This window comes from Urocitellus parryii, chromosome 4 (genome assembly GCF_045843805.1).
Source record: "Urocitellus parryii isolate mUroPar1 chromosome 4, mUroPar1.hap1, whole genome shotgun sequence".
Taxonomy (NCBI): domain Eukaryota; kingdom Metazoa; phylum Chordata; class Mammalia; order Rodentia; family Sciuridae; genus Urocitellus; species Urocitellus parryii.
The window spans coordinates 11,703,349-11,730,309 of NC_135534.1; the positions used below are offsets into that span (position 1 = coordinate 11,703,349).

The 26,961-nt window shown below is 60.8% G+C and overlaps 1 protein-coding gene across 2 annotated transcripts; it reads right to left on the reverse strand.

Moving 5' to 3' along the window:
* Window positions 1-1,253: 1,253 nt before the first annotated feature.
* Window positions 1,254-26,961, reverse strand: Myrf (myelin regulatory factor). Of its 2 annotated transcripts, XM_026407615.2 has the most exons (26): window positions 26,943-26,961; window positions 19,169-19,256; window positions 18,715-18,978; window positions 16,317-16,378; window positions 15,117-15,396; window positions 13,702-13,952; window positions 13,501-13,624; window positions 11,703-11,898; window positions 10,502-10,578; window positions 10,212-10,322; window positions 9,606-9,696; window positions 9,035-9,235; window positions 8,712-8,823; window positions 7,894-8,003; window positions 7,120-7,280; window positions 6,970-7,042; window positions 6,625-6,713; window positions 6,253-6,321; window positions 5,524-5,612; window positions 5,222-5,419; window positions 4,732-4,983; window positions 3,554-3,641; window positions 3,269-3,343; window positions 2,852-2,957; window positions 1,523-1,597; window positions 1,254-1,334 (listed from the first exon to the last, which is right to left on the reverse strand). In XM_026407615.2, exons 1-26 carry the CDS (start codon window positions 26,959-26,961, stop codon window positions 1,254-1,256), a joined length of 3,342 nt encoding a protein of 1,113 aa, XP_026263400.2. The 2 variants fall into 2 exon arrangements, with proteins under 2 accessions (XP_026263400.2, XP_077653682.1); XM_077797556.1 differs by lacking the exons at window positions 16,317-16,378; window positions 18,715-18,978; window positions 19,169-19,256; window positions 26,943-26,961 and adding an exon at window positions 16,049-16,067 and having other exon boundaries at window positions 3,554-3,659.

The following is a 26,961-nucleotide window of genomic DNA, read 5'->3' on the forward strand; positions in this document are numbered from 1 at the left end:
TGCAGACACCATGAAGAGAAGTTGACATCTTCCTTAACTCAAACCCACTATATCACTCCTGGGAGAGGAAGCTAGAGATGGGGTTTGCTGAGCATGGATACCTCCATCTTGACCAAGCACAACAAGGGCGCCTTTAATATGGGGAGAGAAAGCTACCCACAAACTGGGGGAGAAGCCAAAATTTGGTGGTTGGAAGTGGGGTGGGTGTCTCTGAGCCTCCTGGGAAGGATCAGAATCAGGACCCCTCTTTCTTTGCAAGTGTCACTCCAGGGCTCTGGCCCACTCTGAACTTTCTAGCTCCGTCCTTCCACTCCTTCCTGGCCTGGCTTAAGTGCATTTAGTAATTATTTCATTAATAACAGCCAAAGTTATTTGCATCTGCCCACCAGCCCAATGCTTGCAGGGATTCCTGCTCCTCTGCTGGGGTGTGTGTGTGGGGGGGGAGGATGGAGTCACTGACACCACGGTGTAAGTTCCCGGGATCACAGGGTGTGGGGGTTCACAGGGAACCTCCCCTTCCAGATACTCCAGGTTTATCTGGCCTGCTGGCCCCCAGTGGTTTAGACTGTGGAGGGCTGAGGGTGGCTTCCTCAGGCACTCAGTAGATTTAAGGCACAAAATCAAGTCTCTCCAGCCCATCCAGGGCTGGCCTCAGCTGCCCAGGAAGTTCTCGGCAGCCAAGCTCTCCCAGGAAGAAATACCTCCTGGGCTACACTTAAAGCTTAGAAGTCCAAGTCCAGTGTAACAGTCATACCCCAAAAAGTCCACTACAAAGCTATCCCCCAGGGAGCAGCATCAAGGGGGAGATCCGTCTGTCCTATTGACTCCTGGGGTCCAGTCAGATCTTGAAGGGCTGGATCCAAGCCCCTGGCAGCTGTCTCCAAGAGCAGCAACTCCCTGTCTCAAAAGGGAGGGGCAGGGGAGAGTGGGCTCTGGGCAAGGCAGGGCCCCTGAAACCAGCCTCTGTATCTGAACCACATCTGGACAAATGTGGATCCTGCCACCAGGAGGTGGTAGGCAGGAACGCCCAGGAAGTCTTGTCCCCGGCTCCCTCCATGCCACGTGAGGGTGACCAGTAGGAACAGCAGCTCCAGTGCGAAGACTTCCAGTTTCCCCAGGCTCAGGGAGGCCAGTGAATTGGCAGAGAGCTGGGAGGCAGCAGGCTCCAATGGTGGAACACCATTCGTTGCACCCAGTGTGGAAGGGGTCTAAGGACCCCAAATCCCTGGTGTGGCACTGCCCCAGGAGGCAGCTCAGTCACACAGGCGGTAGAAGTGGAAGTAGTAGTCTGTGGCTGGCTGGATGAGGGCCTCCGAGCTGCAGTTGGCCTGACCCTGGGCAGAAAGGCAATGGGAACAGGTGAGATGACCCTGGGGTGCAGGGCAGGCAGCACTCCCTGCCAACATGCTTGACACTGTGCCCAAGTCCTACCACATGCTCTGCAAAGCTCCCATTCCTCCCTAAGCCCCGCGCTTCATAGAGGTGTCTGGACCTCAAGGGGCAGGCGAGTGCCCATGCTCACCAGCAGTGCCACCCGGAAATGGTAGGTGAATTCACGGAAGGACAGTATGGTTACGGGCCACTGGTGAGAGGTGCCCTGGAGAGAAAGGAGAGGGATCAGGGGATGCCATCCCAACTGGCATCTCTGCACTGTAGCCATGGCAGCCCCAGGATCTGGGCCAAGTTCTATGAAGGAGAAAAGTGGAGAGCTTCAAAGAGGTATGGGAGGGAACAGTCCTGCCTTGGGGAACAGTCGCAGCTACCCTCCACAGACTGCGCCAGGTGTCTCCCTGACCCCTGCTTCCCTACTGTGCTCACTGCGTCCTCCTGGCCAAAATGCAGGGCTGCTGCTATCTCAGCTCACAGATGAGGAAACTGGGTCACTTGCCTACAAGTGGCACAGTGTTGCAGAGCTGGGGTTCAAGTCCAGGTCTGTCTGGCTGACTCTCCCAAGGTGGCATGTGATCAGCCACACGCAGCTTGCCCATCTCCCACCTGAGGCTTTGGCCTGGTCTCTGTGGTGTAGGTTGGGGCCTAAGCCCATGTCTAAAGAATGTCTACCTGGGTGTTCTCTTTTGGGTGTTCTTGCCTCTCCGGGACCTTCATCCACCCCTTCCTCTACCCAGGGTCCTTTCTGCATGTCCTTTCTCTCACTAGATTACATTCTTGGAAGGGGAAGCCCGTCTCCTCCCCTCACTCTCACAGTTGGGGGCACAGGGCTTGAGACATAGGAGGCCCAAACAAGTATTTGCTGAGTAAACACATGAGTAGGCAAGAACTCTCCTAAATCTCTTCCCATGGCCTTGGGTCAAGGATAAACTAGAGTTCCACCAGCTACAGGTTATGCAGAGCTGAGCAGGTTGTACCCGGGTCCTCAGAGCTGGATGGTGACAGGGCCCAGCCATTCAGTTCCCAGACCAGGAAGTAGCCCTGCACCTGGAGCAGAGGGCTCTTCTAACACTGCAGGTCTGCCTGCCACTGCCCCACACTGCTCCTTCCCGCCTCTGCAGGCTCTACTCTGCCTCCCCAGAGACCCTCAGCCCTCCCTGCCATGGGCTCCCGGGACATTAAGGCTCCTGTCTCCATCATTGCATTCATCCCAGGTTAGTCCTTGTAGAACTGTTTTTGTCCCCAGGACTATTGCCACCACAGGAATGGAGCTGCTCAGCAGGGAGTGGATTGAATAAAGACCTGCATGCATGTCCCCCTTCCTGAGGCAGAGGCCCAGGCCCTGAGGTGTCCCTATGTAGACACCTGTACTTTGGCTCCAGCTTCTTCTCCTCAAGTGTTTGGGGACCACTATCCAGAAAACAGGGTACAGCTGGCCCACAGCTTCCCAGCTGCCACCTACCTGGGTGTCCTGATGGGTAGGGAGAATCTGCGGGAGTGACCCCTCCTCACATGGCTTTTCCTTTGTCATCAGGCTGCACAGCACCACCGACACAGGGGAAGAGGAGCTGGGGAAAGGCCCAGTTAGCAGGGAATGGGGTTCCTGAGTCCTCAACTCCAGCGCCCTCCCAACCAGCCCTCCAGCCCAGATCAAGCACTGAACCTCGTGGCCTGGAAACAATACCACCTTAGTGCTGGTACAGACCTTTCCCACCCACCAGCCGCTGAACCACAAAGCCTCCCTCCCCCATGTTTCCTAGGACCACCACCTGGAAAATGTTATGGATGCTGGAGCTGGCCTTGGCTTTGGCCACTCTGAGGTTCTGCTGGTTTCCTCTGGCTCCCCTCCCATCCCTCTGCTCCCTTCTCCAGTACTCACTTCATCTGCAGGGTCAGGCTGAGGTGGAGTGGGGTACTGCTACTGACAGGAATGTGGTAGGTGAAGTTTCCAGGCCTGAAGGGGCAAAGATGGCACCTCAGCCCACGACCATCCTGCCAAAGCCTCTGCCCTCAAACCCCAGACTACCCCAGAACCCTTCAGAAGCCTGGAAAGGGGCTTCCCTGTCTTGTAGGGAGGTTCCTCCCTGAGGGCACAAGAGCTGAGCATCTGTACAGCCTGGGGTCACCTAAGGGCCCCCTGGAGTGAAGGGAGGAGACCACCCACCTGCAGGCACCCTGTGGAGCGCAGTACTGGGAGGTGATGGACATCGAGTTCTCCAGCACCTGGATGGAGGTCAGGGAGGGCACTGGGTCTGCAAGGAGAGGGGCTGCTGGGGCAGGGAGGAAGGTGAGGCGGGATACAAAGCAATCAGGTCTTTCCTTCCCAAACAGTCACCACACCTCAGTCCTTTCCAGACCCCACAATGGCCAGGATTATACCACAGCTCTTTCCCAGCAGCCCTGGGACCAGTTAGTTCCCAGAGTTCTGAAGTCTGCCTCCTCCCAAGAACCAGAACACCCAGAATCAGGGATGGGTCTTGTTCCTGGCATGTTCCTGGCAGGCTGTGTGCAGAAGCCTGTTCACACATCGCTTCCCAATTCTGTTCAGTGGCGACCACTGGTAGCCTGACATCAACCACGGAGGGCGCACTACAGGCGAATCAGGGCTTCCCCTACTCCTGCCCCTGTCCCCTGCCCCAGAGAAATCTACCAGCATGCCACCACTTGTGGCCCTCCACAGCAAACCCACAGACTGGCTAGCCACGAGAGGGTTGGAACTAAAGTGTGACAGAAAAGTGGGCAGCCAAGGCCCTCTTATTCATCTTGTTCACGAACACCTGGGCTCGTTGCTGCCTGACCCTTCCATCCAACAAGGGGGAAGATGAGGCCACTGGCCTCTGGACATTTGCTGGACCCCGTTCATTTTCAGTTCTTTGAGGCACAACCCAAGGATCCAGAATGCCGTGTGGAGCCAAAGAAACTGTTTGAAAACCTCTGCAATAAAAGGTTCTCTGGCTTTGTTAAAAATTAAGGCTTGAGTTTGGAGGAAAGTTAGGTAGATTCCACACAGCACCTTTCTCATCTTTGCATGGTGACAAAGTAGCCAGACTTGAGTTTGGCCAACCAGGAAGCGAATTCTAGGTGGAGCCACTGATCACTGTATGACCCTGGGCAAGTCCTTTTCCTAAGTCTCCATTTCCTCACCTAGACTGTGGGGACAGTTTCTCTCTTGCAGGAGTGTTGTGAGTACTTAAGGCTCCTGACCTGATCCCTGACACTTAGCACATGCTCAGCAAATGCTGTTGATGATAATTCTGCACCCGTGCATCATGTGACAGGGCTGAAATGGGCCCTGGCCAGTAAGCCTTGCCAGGCCGGGCTGGGAAGTTTCAGGGGTGAGACGAGTACCTGGCTGGCTGTGAGTGGGCTGAGCAGGGCCCAGGCTGGTCTGGGGGGCTCCTCTGCGGGCCCGGCCATGGAGTCCAAGACTGGGGCTGTTCTTGGCCTTACTCTGCCCCCCAGGGAAGGGAACTGCAGGGCTGGCCACAGGTTCCATGCCCTTGGAATGTTTGGAGTGGCCAATGCCATTGGCTGAAATACTCCAAGACTTGGCTCTGATGTTGGTGACTGGCAGCTGGGCCATCTGGCTGGGGCCTGTGGATAGAACCAAGGATAGGCTGAGAGGAGGGGAGCTGGCTATCTCCTGTCCAGCTGTCTCTAGGGCCTCGAGGGAACCCCATGTGTCTCTTGGTATCCTTAGGGGAACTCCCCAGTCTTTTCTCCAACCCTCATTCTGGGTGACCTGAGACCCTCCCACCTATTAGTCTTTGGGGCCTTTCTCTGGATTCAGGGAAGCTGGACACCCCCACCACCACCCCTGGGTTAGCTGTACCTGAGTGGTTAGTGCTGGGACTGGGGCTAGGTCTGGGGGTGGGACTATGGCCAGGGTTAAAACTGGAGTCAAGACTAGGGTCCGAGGCAGGGCTGGAGGCGGGTGAAGAGCAGCAGACGACAGGGCAGGGGTGGCTGGAGCACAGGTCCAACGTGCGGATAGCTGGACCTGGGGCCGAGCTGATCAGGCTGGTCGTAACTGAGGAAGACGGCGACAGTGTGAGCTGGAGGAGGGCAGCAGAGCCCCACCCAGAACACAGCCACCTGCCCCTTCCCACCCCTCCACACCTGCCTGATACGCACCCAGCAGCAAAGAGGGCTGTGTGCCTGGCAACCCAGTGGTCACAGGGGACTGTCGGAGCTGAGTGGTTCCAAAACTCTGGCTGGACCTGCTGGGGAAGGGGGGGCTGAGCTCAGAGCGGCTGGAGGAGCCTGGGAGTCCCCAAGAAGCTGGAAGGCTGGGAGGAGGCGGAGAGGGAAGTTGGAAAGGAGGCAGGAAAGGGGCAACAGGAGCCAGAGGAGGGAGGGCACTTGGTCAGACACGTACCATGGGCACATGGCCTCACTCCCCCCAGGGTGCTGGGGCCGGAGCAAGGCCAGGAGACAGGAAGTAGACACGGCAAAAGAGCTAGGGGGCAACACAGAGATCAAGAGGGAGATAGGTGCAGGGGAGGAGAGAAAGAAAAGACATAGTCAGAGGTAGACCCGGGGCTGAGGGTGACAGAGGGCAGACAGAGTCCAATGTCCTGCCCTGACCCTCCGCATCCCCTGTTCCAACCAGGGCCCCTCAGCTGGCTGACCTGGAAGAGCACTAAATTGGCCAGAGAGAAACCTTGGTGTCAGCAGGGACAGGGATCTGTTGCCCACCATCCAGGGAGACCCTCCCTTCCACCCCAGCTACCCCTAGCAGGCTCAGAGCCTAAGGTTGAACCCCTTTAGAGACAGCTTCCATGGATCCTCTGACCCTGGGCTTTCTGCCAAAGCCCCACCTGGCATGGGGACTTAACAGCAGCCTGACCTCCAGGGACATACCCATCAGTATCCACCAGGTCTTCCTCGGTGCGCAGGCTCAGCACATACAGTGTGGACATGGACACCACGCTGGGAGCCACGGAAAAGGGTTACCGTTAGAGCTGGAGGCACGTTAGCACCCTCTCTTTATGGTATTACCTATGATTCTTGGCCCCAGGGACCGGGTTCCCAAGTGATGCCCAAATGGATCTCCCCAACCCTGGAAAGAGGAGACAGAGGAAGCAGCCCACCTGCCCCCAAAGCCTCAGCCACTAGATCTTCCAAGCCACATCTCCCTCTCCTCTCCTCGGGCCTGGGCTAGTGGACAGCTGACCCCACTGAGCAGCTCTGTTCTCTCAGTCAGCCACCCCCACAGCCTGGGCAACAAGTCACCTGAAGGCCATGACCACCACCAGGGCAATGATAGTTCCCTGCAGGAAGCGCTGGCTGATGCAGGCCTGGTCTGGCACCACTGATGACGACTGAGAACCAGGAGGAAAAGGGGAAGCAGCAGAAGAGGGCAGACTTAGGAAGCCTGCAGCCTTACCCTATCCAGGGGTCACCCTTTCCCCCAGGGGCAGAGGGAGTGGAAGAAGAAACGGCTTGGGAGGCTAAGGACTGGGGGGGGGGGGGGGAGAACCAGGAGTCAGTGAGGCTGCAGAGGGGAAGCTGGAAAGGGAGGCCACAGGATGGAAAAGTCCCTGCCCAACCTCTCTGCCACCCAGCACCCACCCTCACCTTGCTGGCCACCTTGGGGGGCCTCTTCTTGTGAGGAACGCTGCCTGCCCGGCTAAACTGGCTCCCTGCGTGGCTGCAGTAAGAGGGCCACAGTCAAAGGTGCCTCTTGGAAGGGGGCCTTGCCCTCCCTGCCCCATGCCGTGCCCCCACCTGAAGGCCCCCGAGCTGCCAGTGGACTTGAGGCTGTCGAGGCGCCGCAGTTTGGCCAGCTTGTGGCTCCAGCGCTCCAGCTCATCGATGCGTGTCTCCAGGTTGTCCGTCAGCTTGCAGAGCTCCTTCACGGCCCCCACGTTCTCCATGAAGATGCGCTCCTGCCAGGGCCAAGGACCAACCTTGAAGGCACAGTCAGCCCCGGGGCCCAGGCTGCAGACCACTGAGGAGCAGAGCAGAGCCCCACTCTGCACTGCCACCTGGAAGCCCCTGAAGCCTCCTACCTGGTGTGGGCCTCCCCTCCCCTGTGCTGGCTCCACACTGCATCCCTGCTGCACCTTGCCTGAACGGCCCTCCTTGCTGTCGGAATCAGAGCTCTAGCCTTCAGAGGCACCCCACAGCCTGGGTCTGCCCTGATGACCAGGTATCTCAGACTTGGGCACTTTCCTACTCAGAAGAGCCTCCTCAGTGCCCAGCCTCATGTCACATTAAGTTAGAAATGTCACATAATAAAGAACACATTCAGGCCTTGATAGCCGTGACAGTGTCTCACTACCCATGTTTAACAAGGGAGGAGATGGCTCTCTGCAAGGTTCTCCTGTCCCAGACCTCATGGCCTCTCCTAGCCAAATCCACCCTCCACCTGGAGAGCTGGCACCCTTCCCTGTGAGGTAGGACGGGGCTCTGGAGGCAACATGAGACTGGGCTGGGCCTGCCTTCTGCCCCCAGTTGGCCTGCCCCTCTCCAGAGCCCTTCAGGTCCCACCTTACTGACCTTGTTCACCACCAGGAAGTTCTCTATGGTTTTCCCGTTGGCAAAGACCACATCCCCCGTGTCCTTCACAGCCTCGGGCAGGATCTCCTTCACCTCCTGAGCGATGACACCTGGGGGGAGACAAGCCAAGAGGATGGGCTGACTGCCTGCAACTCTTCAACTTAGAGGGGGGCGGAGTGATTTTGCTTTTGTTTGGATACTGAGGATTGAACCAGGGGTGCTACACCCCCAGTCCTTTTTACTTTTTGAGACGGGGATCTAATTAAGTTGATGAGGTTGGCCTGGAACTTGCGATCCTACTGCCTCATCTCCTGAGCCGCAGGGATTACAGGCATGGGTCACAACGCCTGGCAAAAGGTGGATTTTGGAAAGAGGGACCAGAGATTTGGGTTCCAAGGAGCCCTGGGCAGTGTCTGCCTCCCACAAAGGTTCACAGGGTCGCAGCTCCAGGGCTCAAGACGTGGAGTTCCAGAGGTGGGGTGGGTTCCTGGAAGTAAGGACCTCAGGGGAAGGAGGATTCCAAGAGGATGAAGGCAGGAATTTACTGGGGGGGGGGGGGGGCCTGGGCCGAGATTTTCCGACTTTGTCAAGGGGTGAAGTTCCAGAACGCCAGGTGGCGCGATTTTCCAGGGATTACAGGGCGGGGCTTCTAAGGACAAGCTTCCTGGGGCGGAGTTCCAGGGGTCAAGGAAGGATTTCTGAAAGCAGAATTTCCAGGGAAGAGGGACAGAAAGAGCCAAGCCGAAGGCAGGGGTGGGGCTGCTGAAGGCTGAGGGGTGTTCCCCAAACCCAGTCTGTGCGGGGGGCGGGGTCCCTACCCGTCTCTGGCGTGGTGGCCTCGATGCCCGCGCTGGCCGCGAACTCGGGCTTGTATCTGTAGTGCACCAGCCGCATGCGCGAGATCCTCTTCAGCTGCTCGGTGGTGTCCACCTGCCAGGGGACCCCGGGCTAAGACTGAACCCTCGGCCCCTGCGACTGGCCAGAGCAGGCCCGGGAGCTCAGAAGGACTGCAGCCCTGAGCATGCAGTGTGGAGAAGCGACCCCGCTACCCGGCTCACAGATGGAGACCCAGGGACAGCCCCGCCCTTCCACCTGGTCCGGCTTCCTCCCTGGGAGCCCCGCCCCAAGGCCCCGCCCCCACCTCCTGCACTTGCTCCTTGGCCCGCAAGTCCGAGGGGTGCATGAGGGAGCCCATGACCTTGACGTTGCCATGCACAACCAGAGCCTCGTCAGGCCTGTCGGTGTTGATGCCCACACGACCATGGTGGAAGACAGTGTCGGGCACCTGCGCCCGCTGCCACAGCACATCACTGTCGCTCTCAAACTGACCTGGGTTGGAGGCCTAGGGCAAGATGGGCTGAATCAGTCCTGGAGGATGGGGGACCTGCCTGACCATGGGAAAGGGGAAACACCACAGCAACCCCTCCTAGTCCAGCCAGGGCTCTCATCCCACCATGCCCAACTGTCCTGCTCATTGTGACAACTTTTAGTCCTATGTGGTATGCCAGAGGCTACCAGGCTACCAGGCTCCATGCTTTACTAGGAAGGAAATAACTTGCTGGGAAAGGGTGAGCATCGTGCCCCGGGAACACAGCCAATACCCAGCAAAATCCACACAGTTCCTAACTCCTCAGTGCCGGGCATCTCTTCTGGGTGCCCTTTCTTCCAGCTCTGGGGAGGACTCTTTTCCCCTGAAGGGAGGTGGCCCTTACCCTCACGATGATGCGCTCTGAGATCTGGGCAGCCAGCGTGTAGTTCTGGTTCTGTGCATGAGCCTGAAGGGCCACCACCAGCATGAAGTACCTGGGACACAAAGGAGGCTCAGAGGTGCTTAGGTTCCTGCCCATCTGTCCCTGGCCACCCCTTCTGGGCCTTGTGTGCAGTGTACATAGCTCCCGGGTCTCAACCCACCCTCAAAAAGTGGCATTAAAGGGGCTGGGGCTGAGCCGTAGAGCACTCGCTTAGCACCTGTGAGGCCCTGGGTTCAATCCTCAGCACCACATATAAATAAATAAAGTAAACATATTGTATCCAACTACAACTAAAAAAGTAAATTTAAAAAAAAAATGGCATTAACAGTACATCGCAAAGGAACCTGAGCCTCCACTAGGGGGCAGAAGTCCCCAGGACCCACAGAGGACTGCGTCTGAATCCAGAAGCCAGGCTTCTGCCCCTCTGATGATCTTAACTCAGTGAAGGGCTCTGAACCTCAAGCCCCTAATCCATGAGATGGCCGGTCTATGACCTCGGCCACTGGCAGGCCCCATGGGTGGTGTCTTCCTGACCCTGCTGCTCAGAGCGGAGCAGCTCCTGCTCACCTCTGGTCAGGGTTGGGCTTGCCCTTCTTGCGCATGTTGTTGGCAGTGGTCTCACTGAAGTGCAGCCGTCCCACAGTCACCTTTGTGACCTGCTCAGGAGGCAGATTGACCCTGCAGAAGAGAAGCAGGGTGCTCAGGGGGGAGGAAGGGAGGCTGTCAAGAACCAGGCCACAGAGGGGTACACAGGCCAGGAGCCTTCGGGAGGTGGACACTCTACCTGGCCCCCTCAGTTCCCAAGCCAGCTCCAGGGGAGGCCCTTCCAGCACCCGCCACCCTTACCAGACACTCACGTGACAGGGTTGAAGGGCCGCTTGCTTCGGTCTGACTGAGACTGTTCAATGTTGATAGACTGGTTCAGGGCTTCCAACTGGGTAGGACAGAGAGCAGCAGAGGCTCAGAGTGGGTCTCCCCACCTGCTCCTGCCCTCCTTCACTCTCTCAGCCTGGGCCTGGCCCAGCAAGAACCGGGGGTGAGGGAATGGAGCAGAGCTCGACCCTCAGCCTCCCTACCCCACAAACTCAGGGGCCGTCTATACAGCAGCACCTGCCACAGCACACCACCCCACAGAAAGTGGGCATGTAGCCACCACGCTCCACCATGCCCCACTGCTGCATGATGGAGCACACATGGTCAGCGTGCATCCTCCCCCTACCCTCACAGCCCCTCCTACACACCCACACCTACATGCTCCCCACCTCCACCCCTCCATGAACACTGGCTGAGCCACTCATGACACTGAGGCAGACAGAGCTGGGGGACCTCCCAGGGCCTCTCAGGCTCCAGATCAACCACAGTCTGGCTGTCCCATAGGGCCCCTAAGGGCAGGCTTCCTGAGCACGCACCAGTGTGGAGTCTGCCAGGAGGAGGAGGATGGGTTGGGAGCCGCCTAGGGGAAGGCAGGGGCTGGGAACGGGCACCAGAGGGCGGGGAGGGAGGGAGGGAAGGGCTGGCTCCGAGGAGATGGTGGGCTCACTGGGAAGCTGAGGCTGTGCTGGGAGGACACTGGGGTTTTGGAAGAGTGGGGCCATTACCACCTGTGTCACAAGTCAGGGCCACTCGGACAAGGAGCAGGGATGATGGGGACAGGGGAGAGGCCAACGGAAGGAGGGGAGGAAGGGGGCCTAGGCGAAAGGGTGCTCCAGGGGAACAGTAGGGCCAGGTGCAAGATGAGGTCAGTGCGACAGGGCCCCCACGTCTATGGCTTGGGTGACCAGGACCCTGGACTCCATTCCCTGAAGGGGAACTCTGGGTGGAAGCAAGGTCGCAGGGACGCAGAGCTGAGGTGGCTCCAGAAGGGCCAGGAGGTGGGTCTTGGTTGGGGACGCAGACTTGAGGTCACAGAGTGGAGAAGGACGAAAGAGCATGAGATGGTCATGGGCAGCCCCCGGGAGAAGAGGCGGAAGCCCCGGCTGCGGGGTGGGCTGGGCCACGGAGTCCCTCCACAACACTCTGGCCCTCCTGCCCGCCCTCCTGGCTGAACCCCAAACCTGCCTTCACTCCATGCAGCTTCAGGTAGAAGCAGTCGAGGGGCTTGAGGCCCTCGGGCGTCTTGACGTACTTGGGCTCCCCCAGCATGCCGATGTACACCGTCACCTGGAAGTGGTTCTTCTTCTGGCACACGAAGGCGTCGTCCCCCACCGAAAAGTTGAAGCCCTTGTCAGCGTCCACACGGTAGGTGAGCATAGGCCTGGGGGACAGGTGAAAGCCAGGCCTGGAATGGCACTGCCTCCCACACACCCTGATCCAAAGCAATTTCCTGTTCTCTACCTCAAGATCCTCAAACCACCAAGGGTGCTGTCCCCACTCCCCAGAAAAGAAAACTGAGTCCCCAGGAGGATTCACATGCCGATGTCAACTCCTCGGCCGATGATCTTTCCTCAACATGCCTGGTGATGAGGGTGCAGGGCAAGTCTCTGAGGCCCACCAAACAGGAAGGGACTCCTGAGGAGGGGGCTGATGGCCCTCACCACATGTGGCTGGTTCCCAGAAGGCTGCCTGAAGCCCCCTCCCTCACGGGAATGGGGTGAGAGGGGCTGCATCTGCAGAGCCTCAAGGCAAGTGACAGCTGGTTGCCATGGAAACCGTGGAACCAGGCGCCAGCTCTGCGGCAGGCAGGTCCAGCCCCTGCCCACCCATGTGTTCAAGTCCCCACACACCCTCCTTCTGATTCCTGGGTCTGCCAGAGCAGGGAGGGGCACTTCTGGACGCCCCCTCAGACTCAGCGGGAGTTTGCCCTTCTTTTGCTGGAGATAGTAGCAATCGGGTCCCTTTGGGGACCTCCAGGTGGCAGTAAAGAAGGCAAGTGTTATCCTATGGCTTTGCCACCATCACCCAGGTCACAGGAGTGCCTGGTGCCTGCCTGGAGGAAGGTGGGTGGGGACAATGCTTCCAGACTCCTGGGAAGAGGCCTCTGGGCCTGGCCTAGGCCTACAGGAAGGCCTGGGCTCCGGGCCTCTCCTCCTGGGGCTCCACCCACCTGCTCAACCCAGCACAGTGTGGAGATAGTGCCTGGGCTACAGGGCACCTCTACTACCAGCTTCCTAACCTAGGGTCCTGGGATGACAGGTTGGCCCAACGTGGATCAAGTGCACCTTGTAAGAGTTGAGGGTTTCCTCCCCGGGCCAGACTGCGCTCCCATAGACACCCCCTCTCACACCAGCTGACTTCATGGGACCCTTGAGCTGCCATAGCAGCTGGACCACTCCCTAGCCCCGGGGTCTGCTGGCTAAGAATCCCACACAGCCTGCGGCGCCCAACCCCAAGAGACTGGTCAGCGCCCCAGCCACCCCGCCAGGCCTGGAAGTGTCCAAAGAGGGTTGAGGGGAGTTGCCCTCTCACCTACACACCAGCCTTTGCGGGGGGGGGGGGGGGGGCAAGGGGAGTGCTCCCCACAGCGCTCCTGGCCTAGAGCCCAGGAAGCTGAATCCACATGACCAGACAGACCCTGACCCGGTCCTGCCCAACCCCCTCCACAGGGAGGGGGCTCTGGAAGGGCCCTGCTTACACTCAGCTTCCGGCTACCTTCCTGGAATGCAGGCGGAGGAGGAGTAGGTGGAGGGGGAGGCGGAGTCTGAAAACACCCACCGCCCACTTCCTCCAGACTGGCCGCCCTGGCACACACCACCTCCTGGGGAGGCCTGGGGCTGGACTGGCTCTTTCTCGAGCCTGTTTACTCTTCTGTAAAATGGGATCATCCTGTACCCTGGGTGCTCCCGGGCCCTGATCCAGGACCTCCATGAGATCCAGAGCTGTCCTAAGATGGGGTGGCCAGGCGACACTGATCACTCACAGCTCCTTGTAGTTGGCATCGTACAGTGTGGCCCACTTGTTCTGCTGATGGGGCTGCCACTTGATGGACTGGTAGTTGGGGTCCAGGTAGGAGCCACTGAGACTATCATTGTCCTGCAGGAGACCTGAAGGAAGGGGACACCCACGTGGGCCCTGGTCTCCAGGCCCCACTCCCAACTCCAAGGGAGGGCCAGCCACGTACCTGGTGAGGGTGCACCTGGAGGGTGCCACGGTGGTGTCTGGACCCGGGCAATGCTGAGCGGCAAGGAGCCGGGGCCCGGTGAGAGTGGGCCCTGGGGAGGCCAGGGTGGGGAAGGGGCTCGCGCAGGGTGTGGGGGCAGCGCTGTCACGGTCCCAGGCTCCTGTTTGATCATCCCATTCAGCATCTGGGCATTGAGGGTGTTGGGGGGCGAATCTGAGTGCTTCCTCTTCTTGGAGGGGTGTGTGGGGAGCCTGGGGAGGCAGAGGTGTGTGCCGTGGGGGCTGGCTCTCTCTGAGCCTCCTGCCTTTGTGCAGTGCCCACTCCTCTCCCCTCTCCCTGCTGTCTTAACAGGCTAGGCACAGCCCAGAGGACACTCCCTCTGGGAAGCCCTGGGACATGGCCTCCTCAGCACTCCCACCACTGGTCAGCACTGTCATTCTCTCTCTGTCCCTCCTCCCCACGGGCTAGACCGTGGCATCCAGGAGGACAGGAGCTACACCTGCCTGGTCTGCGTGTCTCCAGCAGGCTCAGTAAAGGCCCGGCACACATCAGGTGACAGCTTTCTTACAGCATCACTCCTTCCAGTGGGGGCTCTGCAAGCAGCCTCCAGAGTCAGACCACACAGGGCCTGGACCACAGGGCCAGGTGGGGAGTGTCCCGAGGCAGGGGACAGGCGCAGGTTTGGGTGACCTGCACAGCACTCCTTTCCCCATCTGGTTAGAATTTTTTTTTTCTTGGTAGGAATTGAACCCAGGGGTGCTTAACCACTGAGCCACACATCCCCAGCCCTTATTTTACTTAATTTGGAGACAAGGTCTCACTAAAGGGCTTAGGGCCTTGCTAAATTGCTGAGGCTGGCCCTTGAACTTGCAATCTCCTGCCTTAGCCTTCCAAGCCACTGGGATCACAGGTGCCACCACGCCCAGCTACAAAATGTTTTGAAGAAGACTCTTTCCTTGAACTTTATAAATCTTTGATGAAATTTCAATGCGCAACACAGATATAAAGTCATGGAAGATAAAAACAGATAAAAATGACGAGGGCCCAGGTTGGAGTCAGAGCAGGGTGCCTAGGTCCAGGCCAGGAACCTCCTTAGGTTGAGGAGGACTCCATGATCGGCTGGAAACCACCTGTGCCTGGGTAAGGCTCAATTCCTGGCTCTGCCCTCTCCTGGTGGCATGATCTGGAGGAGCCACTTTCCCTTCTCAGAGCCTCCGAGTACCTCAGTGGAAAAGGTAGTCCTGAGCAAGTGGCTGTAGATCCCCAGGGCATTACTGGGCACCTAGGTATAAATAGGGTGCCCCCCCATCTTCCCTGCAGAGCCCCTGCCCCCCACAGTGTGTCCCCACCCCCTCCCCCTCTGGCGGCCTGCACCTGCTCTGCCCCTGGCTCTCCACGGGGGCTCCCAGCCTTACTCAGCTCCGTGCTGCTGCAGCAGGTGCTGCAGCATCTGGGACTGCTGGGTGTGGTGGAGATCCGCAGGCACCAGACCCGGCCCCATGGCAGCATACGGCGGGACTGGGGGCTCGGCCTTCATGTACAGGTCCCGCTGCAGGACAGGGTAGTGAGGTGGGGGCGGCGGGGGCGGCGGGGGGCCTGGCAGGTGGGCTGGAGGTGGGGGCGGGTGCTCCAGGCGGGAAGGCACCCCCACGTGGCACAGCGTCTCAGGGGTTATTGTGCGTAGGAGATGGGGGTCTGTGGGAGAGATGGGGGTTGGGCATCAGAGACCACCCTCACTCTGGTTCCAGACACCCGATCTCCCTAGGCAGGGTCTCCAGCTTCCACCCCCTCCTGAGCCAAGTCCCCAAGCCCAGGGGCCGGGGAGTTAGCTGGTCACTAGAGCCTGGGCAGGGAAGCAAGACCCTGTGCAAGAGGCCAGTGGCCTTTGCCCTGTCCTTGCCGGTTCTTTTAAGATGGGGCAGGCCCAGCTCCCCAAGAAGATCCCCAATCTCAAGGTTCCTCCAGGTCCCCAGCTCCTCTCAGGCCTGACCCTCCTTTGGCCTCAGGAAGGAGAGTCTGGAGACCCCCAGCCCTCCTCCGCCGCAGACGGGCCCTCCTCCTCCCTGCAGCAGCCCCTCTCCTGGGCTCCAGGGGCCAGCCCCCCACTGGCCGGAGGGGGAGGCCAGCTCCCATTGTTCCCTGGGAGGCATTCCAGGGATGTTTTGGGTAAGATAAACAGAACTCTTGACCCCTCTTCAGGCTGTGGGGAGCCAGCTGCCCGTGGTCATTCTGTTCTTGACCACCTGGGGGCCACTGCACCCCTGAGAACCCCCGGAAGGGGAGGTGGGCCCAGCGGTGGTAGGCCTCTGCTCAGACTGCACCTGGGCCTTCCCAGCCGTCCACTTACCGCCGAAGGGCGCGTCCATGATGGCGCAGGCGGCCAGGCGGTGGCATCTCCGGCAGGGACACTTGCTCGGAGGCAGGGCCGGGCTCCCCACCCGCCCATGGGGAACAATAGCCAGCGCCGGGCAGTATTTGACCAGCGATAATCTCGGCCCGTTGGGCAGCCGCTGGCCCCCTCCCTCCCTGGCTCCCTCCCTCTCCTCCGATAAGGCTGCCCCAACCAGCCCCAACCACTGGTGCACACCAGCGGGGAGGCGGTGCCCGCGACTCACCGTTCACCTGCTGCGGGGAGTAGGCCTCGGAGCCCGAGTCTGGGGGCGAGTCCGGCAGGGTGCTGCAAGGACCGGAGGAGGGGGCTGTTGGGCCAGCGGCCAGGTCCCCAGCCCTCAGGCCGGGCAGCCCCTCTGTGAGTTGGGGTCCACAGACACCCCCCCCAGAGGCTGGAGTCATGAGGTCTCCTCACCCTACGCTCTCTCTGCGCCACCTACCTTGGGGTGCCTGGCAGGGTCAGGTGATGAACTGTCTGTGGGGGCCTTGGGGTCTTGCCTAGGATCTAGGATCCCCTGAGACCTAATGGCCCCTGTGGACTGGTAACCAGGTCCCTGATGACGACACAGGGACTCAAGGACCCCCCTCCCTAGGGGGCTAGGCCTGCTCCCCTCTCCCTGTACCCACCAGAGCCGTTCAGCTTCCCGGAGGCACTGGGCCCGGGTACCGGGCCTCAGTAGGTTCAGCGGGTCACTGGGGGCTGCCCTGCCAGGCAGGTGTGGGCTGGGCACGGGGCCAGTTCTGTTGGGCCTGGCTTTTTGTTTCCTTGCAAGTTTTATTTTATCAGTGGTTCAGCAAAAAGAACAAACTCAAGCCCCAGAGGTCAACACGTCCTGTGTGAGCCCTGTGCTTGCCCAGCAAGAGGAGGGCTGTGGCCTCCGAGCAAGGAGGCTATTTGGCCATCCCTGGTCCCCTTATCCAGAGACTCCCCTCCATGGTACCCAGGGAACTGCCAGAAGGGACTCGGAGCCATCATGGACACAGCCTGCGCTCACCCTGGAGTCCCAGGTCATCCCTGGACCAGCCACCTGTCCCTTCGGTCCTTATTTACAGATCTATGAAAACCACCCAAGAATGCAGACCCTAAAACAAGGCTGTGTGAGGTGACACCAAAAAGCAGGTGGGGACTGGCACCACACTCTCCCCACAGCCTCAGGGCCCGTGGGCGGATCCTGGTTTGTCCAGCTCCAAGTCCACCTGCCACCTCTCTCTGCACTTCCTGACAAGGGCCTTGAGTTAGGGTCTTTCCCACCATCCAGTCCCTGCCACCAAACATCCTGGGCCCACTGCACTTTTCATTCTTTCTTCTTAAATTTATAAATTTATCTCGCTTCTCCTTATGCCTGTATTTGGTGGTTGGTTGATTGATTGATTGATTTCTTTCCATCACTGGTCACTGAACCAGGTGACGGAACCCAGGGCCTGCCCGTGCAGGGAGAGTGCCCTACCCCTGAGCCACACCTTCAGCTCTGTGAGGTATTAGTACCTCTCTCCCCATCTCAGCAGCAAACCCACCGAGGCCTGGGTCCCTGTGGCTCTGGTCAAGTCCTCTTCCCTCTCAGAGCCATCAGAATCCTCTAGGAAGAGCTCCTCAGGCCCGCCTCAGGGTCCCCCCAGAGCAGGGTCCCCACATAGACACTGGGGGGCAGTCAGCGGGCACTAGCTGAATCTTGGTTTTCAGGCGTCTGTGGCTCAGGAACAGTGGCATGGCCTCAAACCGTCAGCCTGCCATCTGCTGCAAAGGTTCAGCCCTGGCACCCCAGCCTGGCCACTATCAGCCCGAGACTTGGGAAATCCTGCCGACAGCGTCCCAGGGCCACCGTCCCCCCTGCACACCCCTCTGCTTACTCCCACCTGGCCCTCAGGAGGAAGCCTCTGGGCTCCAGGCTGTAGATCACCAGGGCAGGAGGCCGGCACAGGAGCCACAGCCAGGCGACCTGGCACAGTGTGGTTCCTGCCCTGCACTCCAGCCCTCTCCCACCCAGACACAGGGTCCCTGCCCCTGCCCAGGCTGGGGAATCAGAACTTCTCCCAGCTCGTCTGCAGAGCACAGCACACCCCTGTTCTCTGCCTCTCCCCACGAGCACGTGGGGTCAGGGGTCGCCCTGGAGTCTGGCTAGGCTGGTGGCCACCTGGATCCTTGGTTGAAGCCAGGCCAAGGCTCAGCCAGGGTCAGCCCACTGGTGTGGACTCCTCAGAGAGATGCGGGGAGCGGGGTTGGGCCCTGGAGAGTGAGGCTGTGTTGGGATGAGATGTGGCTCCAGGGACCACATATGAGCCCCAGGCAATTCCCAGGTCCACAGAAAATGTCCACTGCACGCACCTGGGCCTGGACGGGGCTGTGGAGGTGTTTGGGTACCTGGGTTTGTGCCTGTGTGTGCTGGGGTTCCCAGGGATGGAAACAGAGGTGGCCTCCAGCCCCGCCCGCTCCTGTCCACAGTGCTCAGAGATGTTTCTAGCACCTCATCAGCCCTCCTCACAGCCTCGCTCAGACCCCGCCGGCTGCCCACTGGTCCACTGTGGGGCGACCCGTGGCCTGGGCCCTGCCTGCTGCCAGCACCTTCAGGCCTGAGGCCACCAGGCGCAGGTTTCCCCCTCCATCCACTCCCTGCCCTCACTCACCCTGGGGCATAGGGAGCCTTGGGCTCTGCCTTGATGGGGGGCCCCGAGCCCCCCAGGAAAGGCTTCGGGGCGGCGCCCATGCCGTTGTTGTTGTTGCAGTTGAGTGGGGCACTGTAGCTCGGGGGCGGGAGGGGACCATGGCGCACGGGGGAGGGTCCACCCCCAGGGGAGCTCAGGTGGTGGACCCCACTGGAGCCAGGGACTGCAGGCTGCCCGTGGGGGAAGGAGGCCGCGCTGGCTGGAGCGGAGATGTCGGGGAAGCAGCTGCGGAGAAGGGACGAGATCAGCCCAGCCGTGGGCCAGGCCTGGGAAGCGGCCGCCCCTCCCGAGGGAACTGTGCGGGTGGCAGAGGGCGCCATGTTGGGAGAGGGGGAGGAGCAGCTTTCCGAGGTGGGACTGCGGGGTCCTGCACAGGGGGTGAGCCAGCGGCTGGCCCAGGGGCGGGGGGACTCACAGGTCCGAGGCGTCCTCCTTGCCGATGTACTCCTCCAGGATGCTGGTGTCGATGTTGGAGGGCTCCAGGGCGCCATTGATGTCGTGGCCTGCGGGGAGTGGGGAGCTGGGCTAGAGGCCACATCCCTGGCGACCCTAAGCCTCTGAGCACCGTCCTCCCCCAGGCCCAGCCTTGCAGACCTAGGCCCCAAGCTCTTCCCCTCTGTGTGTCCAGGCGGGGGTCCTTCACTGGCCACCCTGACCCCCTTCAGGAGGGACTGATGATTCCTCCCCCCGGCCCACAAGGCCACCTCCAACCTCCCAGGAGGTGAGAGGCCCAGAGTGTAGATCTGGGCACGAGGGGGCCACCCTTGCACCCCCGCACTCCTTTCTGGTTTGGTGACATGAGCCACAAATGTCCCTCTCCTCTGTAGCATGGGGTGCCTGTCCCTATGTCTGTGGGTCTGTGAGAGCAAACAGGTGCTTTAGGGAGCTGAGGCCCACCACCCTCCATGGCTCAGATGCGGCACGGGTCGTCCAACCCTGTCCTCCAGGATCCAGACAGCCCAGCTGTGGGCACGTGAGCAGGACCCCACCTCCTGGGGAGCCCGGGAGTGGGGAGCCACCTGCAGCTGGTTCCACTGCAGTCAGAGGGCTCCTCGGCCCCCACGGTCAGAGGAGGCCGAGGCCCACAGGGAGGAGGGCTTGCCCTGTCCCACAGCAGCATTCCCCGGAGCTCAGGGTTCTGCTCTCCACTGTGGCCCTTTCTGGGCCCTCCCTGCTGGCCCCAGCCCCATGAAGGGGAGGGACGCAGAGAAAAGGCAGTCCAGGCTCCTGGGCATCATGAGGGGAGGAGAGGGGGTTGGCGCTGGCCTTTCCTCTCCCAGGGTCACCTTGCGGGGGGAGCCAGAGGGCGGGGTGATAAGGGGGCTGACGTAGGAGATGCGTCAACCCCGATAATGGAGGGCTGCTCCACCCACCCTGCTGACCTGGGCTGGCCAGTCCCACTGAGGCAGGAAGGCTCCTTCCACAGGCCCCTGGAGCCCCAAGTCTGGGGTCTGCACTTCAGGCCCCCCTCTCTGATGAGCCCTGGGAACAGAACTCAGACAGCACAGGAACAGAACCCAGCTAAGCCACTCCATGCTGTTGACCTTGGGTAGGCCATGCCTTCTCTGAGCCTCAGTCTCCTCATTAGTAAAATGGGACAAGAATAGGGGACAAGAATAGGGAACGCTTCTTAGGATAGCTGTGAGTCTGTGGAGACAGGTCTTCGAGGTGCCCGGCGCTCGGTGAGGGCTCAGCAAACACCACCTTCCCTTCCCAGCCCCCGATCCCTGGGGTCCCTGAGCCCCCAGCCCAGGCCCCTCCCTGGCCCCAGCAGGCATTTCAAGAATGCTGAGCCCCGCTTAGGTGATTAATGAGCGGCTAAGCCCTCCTAGGAGTCACGCGCTGCCTGCACAGGCCAGGGCCCTCCTGCTGACCCCCACCCTGCTCACCCAGCTGGCAACGGAGACACCCACCACGCGCGGCCAATGGCCGTCCACAGAGAAACTGGTTGAGCTAGGAAGGACCATCTGCATGCTGCATTCCCGCCCCTCCTGTCCTTCCCTGGTAACCATACTTGCCAATTTTAAGCACCTACTGTGTGCCAGGCATAGGAATTCACCATGTGCAAGCGTTCTGCCTGTGCTGCGCGTCACTCAATCCCACCATAGTGGTGACAATGAAGATGGCAGCTCCTACTGAGTGCCTACCAGTACTTTGGGATTCATGATCGTGACGAGACAACGATGGTGACAGTAGCGGAAGGCGCTCAGGCTGGCTGAGGCCCTGCACAGTTCTAAGTGCTTCATGCATTTTCCCTCCCAGTCACCCCTGGATCTTGGTGGTGTCACTGCAGGACGGGCTGGAAGGTTCCGGAGGGCGGGTCAAGCCCAGGGAATGGGGAAGAAGGAAGGTTCTGGAGCGTGGCCCCGGTCCTGGCAGCTGAAGAGCAGGTTTGGGAGGCTGAACTTGGAATCCACGTGAACGATGGGCTGCCTCGGTCATGGTGCTGCTATTTATAACAAGCCCAGCCCCTCCTCTGCCTCCTCCCGCCAGGAGCACTCCTAATCGCCCCTAATCCTCCTGCCCACCTCCCCAGGGTGGGGGGCCTCGGGCAGAGGCATCCTGGGAGACCCTAACAAGAACCAGATGTGGCTGGGGGGAGGAGGGACCCTCCCGTGCCAGGGGCCGGGCGGACGGAGGGGGAGGAGGGAGCGACAGGCAGGTTGGGGGTGGGCCCGGGGCGGGGGGAGTTGGCCGGCTGGGGAGCTGGAGGGCCTCCCGAGGAAGGCCGACCCCCGCCCTCTCCCTGGAGGCCCTCGAGGACGGCCTGGTCTTCTCCCCACACTGTCCAGACACAGAGACCAGCCACCAGACAGAGGCCCCAGCATGTCCCATGAGCCACACCGGAGATCAGTACCAACAGGGGCACTTGCTGGACCCCGGAACCCAGAGGCTGGAGCAGAACCCCAGGCGCAGGTAGAGGGTGCCCCTCCCCTGCTGCCTAAAGAGCCCCAGACCGTCACTGGACCCCAACATGAGTACCTGGGTCCTCAAGGCCTCCCTGGAAGGAGGCTCCCCGGACGGGAGCTGCCAGAGGATGCACAAGGCCCCACAACCGAAAAGTGCCACCATGAGGTCACAAACCCGCATCCCTGTCTTGCTCCCCTTGGGATATTGGGATAAGTAGGCCCCCGGCCCTCCAGGTGTCCAAGGCTGGGCACTTTGGCCCCTCACCTGCCCGCCCTAGCCTCCTCCTGCCCCAGAGCGCCCTCCCCCCGTAATGCCCTCTTCCTTTCCATCCGGACACACCCCCATCCCACCCCCACATCAGGCCCTCTGCCAGAGACAGTGGCTCCTCTTCACTCTTCAGGCTTCCGCTGAAATCATCCCCAGACTGTCCCACCGGCCCACTCGACCGTCCCCTCAGCGGGGACTCTCCTGCCCAGCTCAGACCCCGGGGGGAGCCCCGCACCACACCCTTCACTAGGCGCCCACTCAGTTCTCTGACACCCCCTAAGGGCAGGTGCTTTCCATTTTCTCTGTTTTACGGATGAGGAAACTGAGGCTGAGGGTTTCCAGGGATACCCTTCTGGGATACCAGTATCCCAGCACACAGTAGGCAAGCAGTAAAAGTCCAAGGGAGGAATCGGGGAGTGGCAAGCCAGAGTCTGGGACCAGGCCTGCTGGTGTGGGGACCTAGGCCATCCTGTGCTTCTGGTCCAGAGCACAGGCTCCCCGGGGGCTGCCCCGTCCTGTGGGCCGAGTGCCCAGCTGCTTCCTCCTGAGGCCCTTCGTTACCTGCTTTGAACAGGAGCCAGACCCTGGCCTTTCCTGGGTGGACCAGGCGGTGGGAAGGTGGCCCTCTCCCCTCCTCTCTCCACCTCACTTCAAGACCACCCAGCTGGGCAGGAGAGGAACTGAGGGGACCCAGCCAGGTGCAGGACGGAGCAGGCAGGGACCCAGGTGGTCTCTCCACCCTGGGCCCCTCCCTCACACCCCTCCTCGTGCTCATGCCCCCCCCCACCAGCTGTGGCTGCTGGCTGAGTCTCGGCCATTGTCCCCTGGGACGGGGGAGGGTGGGGACCCGGCACAGTGGGAGGCTTGTGCCCTGCCCACCCCCTCCCTTGCCCGTCAATGGGGCACTTGTCAATTCATGCCCCAAACATGGCGGAAATCCCGTCGGCCACGTGGCTGTGGGCAGGATGGGCCAGGGTCTGAGGATGCTGGTCAGACCTGGTTGCTCTGAACTTGGGGTGGACAAGGCACCAGGACCCAAGCCTGTCCCCTGAGTGTCCACCCCAGGTATCTGAATCTGAGGGGTGTCCTACCTCTAGGAAATAGAGAAACTACCCACCTGAGCACCCTCAGGATGCCCTCAGAGGGCCTGTGGCTCCAGAGGCCCAGCTTCCCATGTGAACCCTCACTTCCTTGCAAGTACCTTGACCTCTCTGAGTCCTGGCTTGCTTCTCTATCAAGGAGAGCAGGAACCCCTGCATCCCAGGGTGGTGGGAGCCTTAAGCCAGGTGAGCCCCAGGAGGCCATTCCACTATCTGTTCCCATCTCTGTCTCTGCCGCCCCCCTTCCCGCCCTCACACCTCTCCACTCCACCCCTTCCCCTCCACCTTCCCACCCATCTGCTCCAGGGACCTCTAGAGACTCCAGGGGGCCCCACACCTCATCCTAAGTCCTCTGAGGCATGAACAGTAAGGTGCTGCTCTCCTCGTACGTGGGTGGCACAGTCCAGCCTCTCGGCCTTGGCCGCAGCCCTAAGATGCCCCCAAGTCAGGTCGAGAGTCCTGGGCCAGCCTCTGTGAACAGTCTCAGAGAGCCCACACTGGGTCCTGGGACCCTGTTTCTCTCTGGGGCCCGCAGACTTCACTCCACAGGGAAAAGCTAGTCCCCGCCCAGTGCCTCTGACCCTGTCCTACAGGAACGAGGGCAGGCAGGCCACACAGGCTGTGCAGTTCCCGCGCCCGTCTGGATGAACACGGCAGCGTTCCCCACACACGGCACACTCCAACATGCATGCGCGTACATATGGGCACACCCCAGGGTCAGGTGTCCACCGATGTGCATGCTCCTGCCCCGGCCTGCCCCTGCCCAGCACACACTGACACACACTTGGCTCATTCAGGTAAGCGCTCACCATGTGTCAGGCACAGTGCTAGGCTCCGGGAACACAGTAGCGAACAAGAGGCAAGACCCCTGCCAGGAGCTGACACTGCAAGGGACAGAGTCAGGTGACAGGGTAGGTCAGTGAAGTCCACTGCATTTTAGAATCCAGGCCGTGGGCACAGAGGCCCTGAGGCCAGAGCATGCCTGTGCACACCCACGGCATGTGCACCAGGACACAGGCACAGGACCGAGGCCATCGCCCCTCTCAGGGCACAGCTTCATACACTTGGGTCCCCACCCACCTTCCCTGCCCTCTCCTTCCCTCAATCCCCCTCCCCACCGGAGCCAGACCCGACTGAGTCAGCCCAGGAAGGGCAGCACCCCCCACCCCCGCTTCCAAGCTACCAGGAAAGCTAGCCACAGACCCAACCTGCAGGCAGAGGAAGGACAAACAGCCCAGGACAAGGACAGGATGTCTATCATGGAGGCTACAGAGAGCTCTGGACCAAACTGTCCCCTCCTCGCTCTCTTTGCTCTTCCTCCCCCTCCCACTCCAGGCCTTGGCACTTCTGGGGTCTGCTCACATGGACAACCTTGACCAGAAGAGGGAGGGCGCTGAGGTCTACGGGGCTAAGGGCTGGACGGGACATCACGGAGCCCGGCCTTCAGCAGTGGGTCAGGACCCCCCGTGTGCCCTGAGGGGAGGCCCTTTCCCGTCTGGCCCAGGCTAGCACCCAACTGTGACCAGGATCCCGTCCCACCTCTGCCGTGGCCACCCCGAGGAGCTGGACACAGCACCTTCCTCTCCCCGTCGTCTCCCCGGCTACCTTCCAGGCAGGACTCCAGGAAGACCACAGTGCAGAGCACCCAGCCGTGGCGCTCCAGGCCTTCCCAGACTGGGTCCCTCCCTGTCCCGTGGGAACAAGTCCTGCATCTCCCAGGGGGAGGATGGAACAGGCCGAAACGATGTTGCTGGGGACCAGGACCCAGCATCAGGACCAGGCCAGGCCAGACCTGTCGTGCTGAGGCCTCTGCACACAAGCCACACTCCAGGGCTCACAGTTCCCCTCACCCCTGAAATAAGGACCCAGAGAGGGTGAGGGCCTTTCCCAAAGCATACAGCATCAGCTGCAGGGCCCCTGCCTGAGCTTGGGAGCATCAACCCACCCTGTGGGCCAGTAATCCTCCAGGTGGGGCCCGTCACACTGCCCGGGGCCTGCAGGTGAGGCTGTGCAAGCCCGTGGGACACGCAGTGGACAGACGCTGACATTTAGGGCACAGGACCCAGGCCAGGCCCTAACCCAGCCCTTCCCTGTGCTGTCCTACCAGTCCTCACAGAGGCCCTGGGAACCCGCACTACAACTGCACTACAACTCCACTCCCCTTTACAGATGAGAAGTGAGAGCAAGGAGGGGCAGGGACACACCCATGGGGACTCTGCAGGCAGCTGCCCACCCAGCTCCCACACAGCCCACTACCTCATCCCTCCCCTGCCCCCAGCCACGGGCCACTGCCCCGATGTCAGAGGAGGCCCACCATACCCCATCCCCCAGCTCCCCGGGTCGGAGGGAAACCGAGGCCAGAGAAGGAAAAAGGCGGAAATCAGGGGGCAGGCTGCCCGCGCAGGGCGGGGCCACCCCCAGTTAATGATTCGGTTAATGATTTCTGCTCTGGTCCTTATCGGGGAGGGCAAAGTCCATGGGCAGCAGCCAATCCGCAGCCCTACTGGGCTGTTACCCAGCAGCCTCTGCTGCCAGGGTCCCTCAGTGCAGTCACCTCTTGGCAGCTGGGAAGGGGGTCAGGTTCCCAGGGAGGAGGCCATTCTGCCCAGTGACCTATCTGTCCCCAAACATCTAAGACCCTCAGAAACACTCTGTCTAGTCCCCCAGATTTGGGAGAGACCCCAAGTGCAGGGATGGCTGTGGCTTGCTCCTCACCCCTGGGCTGACCCCAAGCCCTCCCAGAGTCCTGCCCAGGAGGCACCCCCACCCCCACCCCCAAGGCTTCTGTTCACCTATCAGTCGCAGCCTCCGTTGACCAGGAACACTCCCTGTCACCAGCTCTGCCATGTGGCTCTGTACTGGAGGTGGGGACGTGGGGATGAGTCAGACCCCCTGGATCCCTTCCCCTCTGCCTGGCCCCAGGACCTGAGGGGTGGGTCTGGCAATCCACTTGTGGACAGGAGTCCTGGGGGATGGGCCTAGGAGACACCTCATTTCCTTCCCCAGGTGTCAGGGGTCAGGACATTTGGCTACCTCCCCCATCCACTAGTCCCTGGGTGCTCTGCAGGCAGACAGCCCACCGGTCACACTTCCCAGCTCAATCCAGATCCCAGGCAGAGCTCCTCTCCCTGACAGGTAGCCCACCACTCAAGGCCCTGGGGGTGGAGGAGAGAACTGGGGGTGGCTGTCAGCCCTGGCTAACTCTGGCTACCTCCCTCCCCTTGGAGCCTCAGTCTCGGCCCAGGGAAAGGGGGCCCATTCCATCCCCCTCTGCTTTTCCTCCGTGGGAAGGGTGTCCCTCAAACCAGAGTCCTGGGAGAGCCCAGTCCCCCTGGGTCCACTTCGCATGTCTATCTGGAGGCCATGAGTTTGTCTTTGATGGCTAAAAATAATCACGTTTGAAGAACCTGCTAGGGTCCAACTGGCCTACCCACTCTCGCAAGGGACATGGGGCCAGAGAAGAAGTAAACCTGTCCATGCTACATGGGGTTCAAAAGGGAGATCCAGTTCCCCTGCCGGCCTCGGTGGGTCTCTGGAGGCTGGGTGGGGGCCTGGCCTGCACCTGCGGGTCCCAGTTTCCTCATCTCCAGGATCCTCCACACCGACCTGCTTCCTAGCCTTATATCTCCTAGAATAGGAAGCCAGCACCCACCCGCTCTGCGCTCAGCCATTCATACTCCACAGCATCCTCCCTCCCGGGACTTCAGGGCCTCAGGGCGGAAGGCACCATGGAAACCTTCTCCACCACCCGCCCCTGTCTTGCAGGTGAGAAAAAGGGTCCCAGGAAGAGCAAGGCCCTGACAGGATCAGACACCTCTGAGTGGCCCAACCTGTACCAGAAGCTCTAAGGTCCTGGCCAGATCCTCCAGTGCTGCCTGTCCTGGCCCCAACCCGCCACCTCCACCCAGTTACCTGCTGGGAGCCAGTGCAT